This window comes from Ruditapes philippinarum, unplaced genomic scaffold (genome assembly GCF_026571515.1).
Source record: "Ruditapes philippinarum isolate M1 unplaced genomic scaffold, ASM2657151v2 ctg856_1_1_1_1, whole genome shotgun sequence".
Classification (NCBI taxonomy): Eukaryota; Metazoa; Mollusca; class Bivalvia; order Venerida; family Veneridae; genus Ruditapes; species Ruditapes philippinarum.
In genome coordinates, this window is record NW_026862309.1 from 157,527 (window position 1) to 169,029 (window position 11,503).

An 11,503-nucleotide genomic window follows, 5' to 3' on the forward strand; every position below is an offset into this window, starting at 1 on the left:
CCCCCAAAAACGGCATTCATTAGCGCCAAACCTCCAGAGTGAGTCACGGGGACAGGTCAACCAATCACCTCTGGTACTTGAGATGACTTGACCTTGACCTGCCGTGAGCCCTTCTCCGCGACGTGCACGCCTCTGGAGGGATTTGGAGAAGTTTCAACAAAATCTTTCCAAAACACGCTATTTATAACACCATTCATAGCACTGACGCTTCAATGTTCTCATCTAATTTGCGGGAAATGGTCGACAGGGAAAAAAACCCTACGTAATAACCCACCACACCCTGTTAACAAACAGATTTTTCCGCAAGTAATATTTTCAACTAGTGGGTTTAAAAAATACCATGGTAGAATCTAATCATTAACCTACCATTAAAGTTTGGTTAGTGTTTGGCGATTTAAAAAAAAAGAATATAACTTCCTGGATCAATTTTCCTTTAGGTTTGATTCAATTTTGAATTAGCTTTTGCCGGATATGTAAATTTTTTTCAAGAATATTTAAGCTTTAATATTATTTCCGAAGCCGGGTCAAAAAAAAAGTCAAGCGATTGTAATGAAATGGGAATTTAATTTTTGAAACGTGATTTTATTCCGAGATTTGGCTTCGGGAAAAGGACAACTTTCTGTTTTCCGCTGAAGCATGAAGTTTTTTAATACTCATGCACAAAGACAGTATTTAAATTTCTCAAAATTATGGTACAATGTAAAATATTTTAATTTTTATGTCATAAAACTGTTCATAAAACTTGGCAGTTTTGTTATTATCATTTCAATTGATATTAAAATGACATTAAATAATTTTTGATGACACAGTTCCTATAGAATTTTTGATAAGGAAAACCGGGTCAGTTTGTAAAATGTTATTGTTTATCTTTATAATTAAACAGTCGTCATACTTGGCTTTGGTATGTTCATTTTATTATTGACAGTTTTAGGTTTTTTCAAAATTTTGGCATGGATTAACAGTTCGAATGTAAGACCTCCAATGAAATTGTTCTGGAATATTAACAAAAATTTGAATAGTTCAACCCATATTAAAACCATAATATTGAAATGGTTGAAAAGCACAACAGTAAGGATAAATGAAGCGCAATTGTTGCATATCTTCTTATTTTGGTAAATAATTGAAAAACAGCACATTTTAAGCAAAAAGAAAAGAAACTATAAGTCTAAAACATTCTGTCATAGCCTCCCCATCAGTACATTCAGTGCTTGATTTTGTTATGTCAACAGACGATTCTCTTTCCACAACCTACGATACGGCAAATTTGCGTGGTTTGTCTACACTATTAAGTTGCGTGAATACGTTATTCTCAAACTTTTTACTAAACGCTTGTCGATACATGTTTTGTTTTTTCTTCAGAGATTTGGTGGAAACATTCTGCTTTGATTACCCGACGGCTGATGTTTGCAAGATTCTTGATACAACAAGTTCGTCATCTTTTACAGCCTCTGTTTTATCAACAACTCTTGTGTCTGTGTTTATATCGAGTGTTATATTTATATACTAGCCGTGCAAAGTGAAATACATAATGAAATAAGATAAAATAATAGTATATCACCCATACAGTCAGACTAAAGTTCAGATCTACTTATTTCTTACCTGATTAAGGAGCTGGTTTTAATCAGATTGATTACCCATATGAACATATACAAGAAATGTTAGCTTTTCTAATGATTTAATACAAGCTCTCCGTGATACTTCATTTTTTCTTAATTATGAGTGAAAATGTCTAAATATCGTGCAAGTTTAGGCTTTAGTATATTGACTTACTAAGAAAAAATATATTTGATATTGTCATTTTTATATATTATGTAAAAATACATTATCATTTGATCTTATATATGATATGTACAAAAATGTCAGTTGGTCACTCCAAATTTATACCATGAAGTTGTGTGGTATGTCTCACCAGGACGCAATATGCTACTCGGAAAACTTGGCTGAAATAAAAAGGAACGTATTGTTTACCAACAGCAAACAGATTAAATCAATTCAACTTGAAAAAATCCACAGAGTTAACTATATAATACTATATATTTAAAACATTCTTTGACACGATCTTTCTGTTGGAAAGAGTGAATGTATTCTCCAAAATTAATTCAAAATAATCACGCTTATTATACATGTGTTTTTAACAAATTTGTGCATTAAACGAAAATAAAACAAGTCTAATATTTGTAATTATACGTGGCACTTACTACATTAACAGAAGCTGGATAGCCTTGAGGCATGAACAAAATCCCGCCACTCTTTTTATATCAACACCGTTTTGCATTTGGATTTTTTCAGCAAGAGCTAAGTAGAAAAAAGCTATAGGGAATAAACGAGGTTTGTAGTGGTTTACTTAATAAAACCCCGTTTTGGGGGGTGAACCCCCCCCCTGAAAAAGAACGACTTTTTTTTATAACGAAAGACTCCTTAAGACATTTCTAAAAGAATATAAAGCTGCAAAAATTGCACATAAGTGTGTAAATTTCTATTATAAATCGATGTGTCATAAACATCAAATATATACTTTTTATGCCAAGATAATACTTAAACGATATTCTAGGGAATCATTTAGTTTGTTTGGATGAAAGAAAGAGTTTTTGGTTTCGTGTGCTCATTGCGTTACAATTTTAAATATATATTTACAAAACCAGATCAAAACCGTATACTTTACCTGAGCATTGATAGATAAACTATAGAGATACATTAGCATTTAAAGTACATATTCAGCTTAACAAAACATACTTAGCAACCATTTTCTTCTCCCCTTTGGCTCCAGGTAAGATATATGCCAAGTGGAGACCATCTTTGCCAGGCATTTTATCAAGAACATCGTTAAGGACTGTTGGTTTCTGAAGGTCATACATTGTTCCTGATACATTAGTTATCGTTCCTGAAACACATTCCCCAAAAAGAACATAATTTTCTCATTGTCCTGTGACAAACCTGACCAATGCCAAATTGAATGTTATCTAAAGTTTCAGTAAAGATTTAAACATATATATATATTTTATAAAAGAAATAACTATAATAATGATCAATATATACAATAACTTTAAGTGTGTGTTCTGATATAGCAAAACCTACCTGTTGGTATAAATTTTTCATTGAATTCCAGATATTGCGATGCATTCATTTTCACTACATGGTCACCAATATATCCACCATCCTGTAAGACATTTAATAATTTCTGTAGATTGTAATTTCAAAACAATAAATAAACTTCTATTTTTTTTAATGGGGAACATGTTTCTCAAAACTAACGATGAACTATATAATTATATACCTCAGTTTATGCTAATTGTTTTATAAAAGATTATTTTCATGTTAAGTAGCTATTCCAGTTTAGATTTTATCCTTTATAATTTCTTTTTCATACAACGTTAATTAATATCATGCAGGCGTTATAAAGATACCACGGTGCCTTTTACCAATCGACATTTTATGATTCTAAAACCAATACAAAAGAAGGTCCAGGTTTTATTTTCTACCATAAAATTTCATTTTTTATTAGATGAAGAAGTGTTGAGTCCGCTAGTTCTAGTGAGGAACCCTTGACCTTTTCTTACCTAAAGTGAAGTATGTTGTTCAAACATACGGCATACGGTTTCACTTTCCGTAAAAGAAATACTTTTTTTTTGGATTTACACTTTATTCCATTAAATATAAGGAACTATTAAAAAGGTAACTGAAGAAATCAAAAACAAAAACAAAAAAAAACAGGATGTATTAATTGTATTGGTGTTTGCCCAGCGCAAATCACAAAAAGTCACGTGGTGAATTGAGTATTAACATTTCAGAATAGGTATTGTTTTTGTAGAATAAACATTAAGGATTATTCCTGTATCATACAGCATCGTTTATCATTTCAATGAGATGTCGATATTAATATATCTTAATCTTACATGTCCGGAAAGGTTAACCATGAAATGGTTTGATATATCTACAGGTGTGGGCTTGTTAGTTGTTGCCTTGTAATCAATCATGAGACCGGACTCTTCAGTTAGTTCATACGTCACGGTGATAGTTACATCTCCAGGAAATCCTTCCGAACCATCCGTGTCAACGTACTGGAGGCAGAGCTTTGTACCGTTTATTGTCCAATCAAAGTATCTCTTGAATTAAAATATACACAATGCATATGCTATGATGAGTCAAGGTTATTTCTGTACTTATCCTAATGGGTTTCAAATCAAAGAAAATGATGCAATATCTTGATTTAAAACAATATTTTAGTCTGTATATGAATGTTCAGTATTACAATACTGTAAGTCAGTTTTTTTTTATAATAAACTAACTCCGGAATTAAGAATATTTGGGGTTTTCCCAGCTACTAGATGGTCATTTTAATGAATAGACAGTATGTTTAATGCTACTTATGTCATTTCTTTATTCACAAAGAAATTCGTATAAATTAAAATTAAGTCTTCCCTCTTAGCTCCACAGTCAAAGCATCGGAGAAGTAATATTAGAAATTGGCAATTACTGATATGTTATCCAGGACAGCCGGTAAGGTTGGTCGGCCGCTATGTCTAAAATGAAATGTATTTTCAAAACCGGGGTATAAACCAGAAAAACAAACAAATAAATGAAATTATGAAAATATGAAAACACAAACCCGTGTTAGACCTGTGAAACCCCCATGACACATATTGTTTCCTAGCGGATCATTCTTTGAAACATCATACTTAGAACCGTCAAGTTCAAATGTCGCTCCATCTATACGGTTAGCTACTCTACCACATATGGCGCCCATAAATGCTGGATTCGTTTCATATCCTAAAATTTGAATTGTGTAACGTACATTTTAAATGATGAATAGAATTCAATGTGTTATTTTCATACTGATTTTGAGTAAGAATGATTTTGTATCTTACTAATAGTATTTTTAACAAAAGTATTTGTTTCATCTAGAGTATTAGCATCTGGATATGAGGCTATTTCTTGCCATTTTAATGTTCAAGCATAAAAGATAAAATATCTTGATAACGCATCAATATAATATTATTATTATTATTCTAATGGCACTCTTAAATTGATTTTATTAGATAGATCTAAAGTTGCGATGCAACTAGCTCCAAGTTGTTGGAGACGGCTGAGCAAATGTGGACAATTAATAAATACAAGCAACTAAATACTTCACCATCAAAGTTGTCATACCCAAGGCATACATCTACTACATTTCCATTTCGATCAGGTACCAAAATATCTTTAACTACACAGCCAAAGTTAAGAATATTCACTGATATTTTTCCTGCTTTCAATGTGAACCTGTAAAGAATCAACACGCCTGTAAAATCTTGCTAACAGGCATATATGATATGTGTATGAACTATCGCTATTTACATATTATATTTAACTACTTGCAATTATTATATGTTATATTTATGTAAAGTCTATACATATTTTATGCTATGTAAACTGAAAGCACGCATGAATAGTTAAATAGGTTGAATAGTCTGACTCACTTGTAAACATCTTTTCCATCTTTTGTCGTTCCAAATTTCTCTTTAACAATATCGTGTGCAGATGACATAGTGACAGTAATTTTAACGGTTAACCTTCAAATCCTCCCGCATGCGTTTGTTTAAATTGTAAACTAGTTAATCTTAATGGGATAAAAATAACGGTATCTTATCTGAGAGTTCGTTGTAGGGTAAATGTCGATTATCAACAAATACACTCGTTCACTTTGGGGTCAAACGCACTTTGGGGTCCGACCCCAAAGTGCGTTACGTACTTTGGGGTCCAACCCCAAAGTGCGTTACGCACTTTGGTGTCTAATTTCGACCCCAAAGTGCGTTAAACAGGTACTTATGCATTTTTTAACATCAGGCAAACGACCGCACTTTGGGGTCAGAGAAAATTTATGTTCATTATGTTTTAAATAATATAGTGTAATTAAACCAATGGTAAACAAAAATAAAGGTATTAAATAGACACAAAACATGTGCCCTGAATCAATAGGAATTTAAATGGTCTTGATTAGTAAGTGAAGGACTTTCACTAAATAAATCACCAAATAAAGAATTTGTATCAATTATTAAGCTTAAAATATGTTTTTCTCAAATTGTCCATTTATTTTAAAAGAATGTACACCTTTCATTAACTCCATTGTTTTTAGCTTAATGCATCATTTTCCCGTTTGTTATTTACACTTTTTACAGAAATATGATAATCTTAGCATAGACAAAGGTATAAATTCTGAGTAATCTTAGTAAGATAATTCAGTAAAAAAATTGCCTGAGGGGAGTGTGGGGTATCGATCCCCCCGAGGGTTAAAAATAACATTTTAAAGGCCCATTATGCTTTTATTTGTTTTTCTTTAAAGCTTTTTTTATTTTGATGTTCTTTTATATTATCAAAAATACACATTGGTCAATTACCTGAACCATCCTTTTAATCTGTTGCTTTTTGACAATGATGAGTACAGTTATAGTGAATAAGTATTTTATATGAAATACTACATTGTTTTGACTATTTCTATGAAAAATAATTTCACATTTATCGCTACTTTGTTCAGGTAACAAGCATCTTACATTTCTCTGATATCATTATTTTAACATTATGAAATTCATGTTTGCTCTTTCTAAAGAAGTATTTAAGATTTCCTATTAAAAAAGCCTCTGGCAAACGGTTGTTACGGAACTTACAAAAACCCTTTAGTGTGTTGATAAGCCTTATAATGTATTTGTAAAAATCACAATTTATAGTCCGATCGAAAAACTTGATGTTTCACCAGAACATTGCAATAGAGTATATTTATAGTTCTTTTGGAAAAAAAATTAACTGCATTTTATTTCATTCCCAACATATTTAAAATGGGGCTCAACACGGCACCATTTGGATAATTACGCCATTTGTAAAACACCATTTTCAAACACTTCGCCATCTGTAAATTACAGTACCCCATTTGCAAACGCCATTTGCAAATACCAACATTTTCATTTTTGGAGGTATCAAAAAGATTTACAACACTTTTTAGTACATTTGTATATATATACTCGAATATATACATGTATATATATTTTTTTTCTAAATCAGTGAAATATAAGAACCTATTTAGATCTTTAATTGTGCATTATTGTAATACACCAGTCATTTGTAACCACCTCCCTTGCCCCAGGGGGAGTGCGGGTTAAAAAGAATCGTGTTTTGATGTCTGCACTGTTCCGGGTCATAAGGCAGGAATGTTATTATCAGGGCGAAGATTTTACCAGTGGTCGGCTTGGTTTAAAGTCAATGGCCCCCGCTATTCTCAGGGAGTGGGGTTGAGTGGTGCATATTCATAGAATAATACATCTAATAATCAACAGCCCTTTCCAAATAGACACTACTATAATAGCATATAATAATACACATGATTTAAAAAATGGGCCGAAAAAGGTCGGGCGAAACCAGACTTGCGCGGCCAAAAACGACTGGACCGATTCCAGAAATGGGCCGAAATGTGACCGAACCATTGTGTTAGTCAACTATGGGCTGTTATGCGATGTGAAGGCTGTTTTGTTGGCTAAAATATGTACGAAAAATAAAATAATTAAATATGTACGAAAAAACTACCATGAAATATGAATGCAAAACTCAAAAAAAAAAAAAAAAAAAAAAAAAAATGAATGCAAAACTGAAAAAAAAAATATGTATGCAAAACCTAAAAAAAATTGCAAATGTCACTTTTATGCCACCGTAATTTTGTTATATGAACACAATTTTTGGATATTTCAAGTAACTTTTATCACTTAAGCACCATCAAAGTATTGACCGCCATCTTGAACTCCACCTCAAATATTTCAATGTCGAAGATCGAAAATAAGTCAGTTCTCAGTATTTAAGCAGAACTCAGATTACACCTTTAGACCTCTGGAACCCAAAGTGCGTTGATATGTAGCATATTAACGCACTTTGGGGTCAATTTCTCGATTTTGACCCCAAAGTGCGTTTGACCCCAAAGTGCGGTGCGAAGTTTAACGCACTTTGGGGTCGAACCCCAAAGTGCGTTTGACCCCAAAGTGCGGTGTTACACAGCTTGAAGACTCGATACAACATGTCAAACCATTACTTGATATATATAAGATGATTACTGATAAATTATATAAAATGTAAAATTGTATTTTTAGCTTATCCTACAGTAACTATCAATGGGTTATTGTTTAATCGTAACTGTAAATATTGTGGTTATGATATAGTTTCAATATTTGCTCAAATTTGCTTTGGAAATATGGTCAGCTATGTAATCGCCTGCCTAGAATGAAACATCCATGTAAGTACTGAACGATTTTAACTGAGATGAAGCAGAAAGATTCCTAAGTAAACTTTAAAAAGACGTGATATTCTAGCATATTCCCCCGTCAAGTAGTTTACCTTTAATTAAATACATTGCAGAAAACTCCGTCCGATTTGCATGTGGCACCTTCAATATGGTTGGCAATACGACCATAGATAGATAGCTACTGAATTAAATTTAATTTCTCTGCAACATTCAGATATCACTCGGCACTTTAGAATCTTGCAAAAAGAATGTTTGATTTCTTATAGAATGATAGGTTTTGCCAAAAACTGCCAGTTAGCTGAGTAAAAGTAAATTAATTGTCGGCTGGAGAATATAATAATAACAATACCGACATTAAGCATATGTTGTTTTTTCCTTCTTTTCTTTTTAAATTTTTTTTTCACTACTGCTACAAATCTGCTGGTGTGAATATTATACATTTGTTTGTTGTTGTTTTTTGTAATTGTTTTTATCATAACTCATTTTAAAATCAAAGACTAATATACAAAATGTACATCTCATAGTAAATGTAATTTTCTTTTTTCCATTTCATTGAAGAATTTTATGATTACAAATTTATGAATGACATTCAGAGTGTTTATAATGACATCACGGATAAGCTATATTATAAATCTATTAAGTCATGACTTTTTTTCAAACCCTTATCATTGACATACATATATACGTGCATATATGCACTACATTTGCATTAAACATGTCTGATTCAAGAGAGATTAATAAAAAATTGTTTTAATTAAACAGTCTGCTGTATATAACTAATGTGTCCAATAGGAAGAACATTGGATTTACAATCCAATTTTCCTGCAACAATTGATCTCGGACATTGAACATTAATGTTCATTTGCCTCTCAGAAAAACAAAATCGATTATTACTGGTGAGGAATCAATCAAAACAGCAGATCGCTTGTGCTAATGTATCAAAACGATCTTAATTGTTTCAAACATTTCACTCATCATGCGTATTCTTTTATTGTTTACATTTTGGGCTAGGCTTAACGAAATGGAGTTATATATCTATTTCAACTTTCAAAGAAGTTTATGACAGCTTAGACAAAGGTCAACAGACTGATGTTATAGTATTGGACACCTATCTATCTCTACAACATTAAAAAAAATTTGATGAGGTAGGTAAACTAATAAATAAACTACCCACATATATAGTATTTACTCTGAATAAGATTTATTCTATTTAACCGCCCTCAAATAGTAACGGTAGAAGGACACCTAGCAAAGGAACTCCCGTACTTTCTGGTGTCCTCTGGTAAATTGGTCATCTGTTCCTTTCATACATCAACGATCTTCCTAAATCAATCAAGGGTAAGGCTCTTTGTTAAGTTCAACCTAGTTTACATAACAATCATTTCTTCGTCAGATTCTTAACTCTTACTAAATGATCTACATCAGTTAGAAGTTTGTGAGAGAATGGGGTCATGGAATTTAATACTGTTTATTATTTCCTGTTGTAAGAATGGTCCTAAAATTTGTTCTTAGTCCTTACATAATACAACATTAAAAACATCAGATTCTTTTGAAATACCTTAGGATGACCATTTTAATAGATTTAAACTGGACCCAACATATAAATAATGTAGCATTCATTAAAGCAAACAGCTGCCTCCGCTATATTAAAAGAAACATAAAAGCGTCATATAAATGGATCAATGATGCTGCAAACACAACTTATGTAAGACCACAAGTAGAATATTATTAATAAATTCGGCATATCCTTGGCAGAAACATCTTGCCTATAAAGTAGAAACAGTACTGTAATTATGTATGCAATGGGTATATAGTGTAATATACCTGTCTAATGACACAGTTCTGCTAGAATGTAATGAATCAAAGTTTCCACACAGCCCTTTGCGGTAAGGAGCAACTGATAACTCGAGGACCTTGATCACTCGGTCACCAAGGCCCAGAAAATGTTGGAACGCACGTGCGCCTGTCTGTAGACTATTTGTTGAGATCTGTATTATCCTATTTGACATGTAAAAAAGAGTAAATGTAAGCTACCATTCACACCCCATAGCAATAACTTCTTTAAGCAGAACATGAGAATGGTGAAATTTTGTAATAAGAAACTTCCACAGATCTGTTAATGCGACTGTTATCATGGAACCCTCAGTGTGACACGTCGTGTTGTATCAAAACACGTTAAATTTGATTTTATATTTCTGTGAAATTATATCTTTTCTTGGCTTGTGCAGTGTGTCTTATCATGCCATAATGATAATGGAATCAAGATAGTATATTACTGTGTAAGTGCATGTGTAATGTTCACATCCGGGAATACTTAAATTTGTCCTTTAAAGGGAAATTTGAAATAAATGATTGTTGAAGAACGGATTTAATTCGAAGTAAAATCAAGTAACTCCCGAAGGCAGAGCATATAGTCGCCGCTTGTTTCGTCCGTCCCCTTACGCCTTTTGATTCGCGTTATAACGCCTTTATTCGCGTTATTACGCCTTTTGATTCGCGTAATTAGACCTTTCGATTCGCGTTATTACGCTTTTTTGATTCTCGTTACTCCGCCCTTTTTCGTTGTTACTACGCCTTTTATTTCGCGTAATATCTCCTTTTTCCGCGTTAATTAATTACTACGCGTTTATTTGCGTTACATAACGCCTTTTTCGCGTTTTTGCGTTATAACGCCTTACCAATATTATATTTTATTTCATTTGATACTATTAGGTTTTCGTACGATGAAGTACACGTGTTAGGTGAAAATGTTGACGGAATGAGTGACGCATATTTGTAAACAAATTAGCTACCAAAAACATACCCAAACCATTTCAAATATATTCGCCCGTTTAAAGTATAGCAACGTTACAGGTAAAACGACTGTGTACATGGATTATACAGTATTGTATGTTATCATTACAAGCAAACCAGACCTGAGAAAGATATAAATCTCAGATAAGGATTGCTAATTTCAAGACAGAAATGATCAACGTTTAAATGTGTGTTTGCATATGTTCACATCTATATATCAAAATAATTCAATGGAATATGCACTTTTACACTGTTATATGATATATTAAACTGTTTGATAATAAACCCTGAATTAAATGTGCACACATTACTAGGTGGATAATTAAAATTAATGCTGTGTAATTGAGGCTTTTTGATATTAAGATATCGTACGTGTCAAATGAAGAATTTGAAAGACATCAGGGTCAACATACACAGATATCTTAAGTGAAAAGCATTAAAATTTTATAATCG

General features: G+C 32.3%; 3 protein-coding genes across 5 annotated transcripts in view; 1 reads left to right on the forward strand and 2 right to left on the reverse strand.

The window, feature by feature from the left end:
- LOC132718611 (ADP-ribosyl cyclase/cyclic ADP-ribose hydrolase-like) overlaps positions 1-11,503 on the forward strand; it is a 53,293-nt gene that overhangs the window by 22,882 nt on the left and 18,908 nt on the right. Inside the window, exon 7 of one of the 2 annotated variants that reach the window (XM_060702328.1) lies at positions 1,360-1,576. The exons of the other annotated variant lie outside the window; for it this stretch is intronic. Within the exon in view, the coding sequence (XP_060558311.1) occupies positions 1,360-1,507 (148 nt within the window). The 3' untranslated portion in view covers positions 1,508-1,576. Of the gene's footprint in view, positions 1-1,359; positions 1,577-11,503 lie in introns of those variants that run through there. 2 annotated transcript variants of the gene reach the window in all.
- Positions 1,665-11,503, reverse strand: part of LOC132718609 (galactose mutarotase-like) — a 48,383-nt gene continuing 38,544 nt past the window's right edge. Inside the window, exon 8 of the mRNA XM_060702326.1 lies at positions 1,665-1,940. Coding sequence (XP_060558309.1) covers positions 1,860-1,940 — 81 coding nt within the window. The 3' untranslated portion in view covers positions 1,665-1,859. The remainder of the gene's footprint in view (positions 1,941-11,503) is intronic.
- LOC132718612 (galactose mutarotase-like) overlaps positions 2,697-11,503 on the reverse strand; it is a 32,075-nt gene continuing 23,268 nt past the window's right edge. Inside the window, exons 1-7 of one of the 2 annotated variants that reach the window (XM_060702329.1) lie at positions 8,350-8,365; positions 5,457-5,596; positions 5,132-5,259; positions 4,607-4,767; positions 3,894-4,103; positions 3,076-3,157; positions 2,698-2,881 (exon numbers count right to left, since the gene is read on the reverse strand). In XM_060702329.1, coding sequence (XP_060558312.1) covers positions 2,715-2,881; positions 3,076-3,157; positions 3,894-4,103; positions 4,607-4,767; positions 5,132-5,259; positions 5,457-5,524 — 816 coding nt within the window. In that variant the 5' untranslated portion in view covers positions 5,525-5,596; positions 8,350-8,365 and the 3' untranslated portion in view covers positions 2,698-2,714. Of the gene's footprint in view, positions 2,882-3,075; positions 3,158-3,893; positions 4,104-4,606; positions 4,768-5,131; positions 5,260-5,456; positions 5,597-8,349; positions 8,366-11,503 lie in introns of those variants that run through there. The other variant, XM_060702330.1, reaches the window with a different exon arrangement.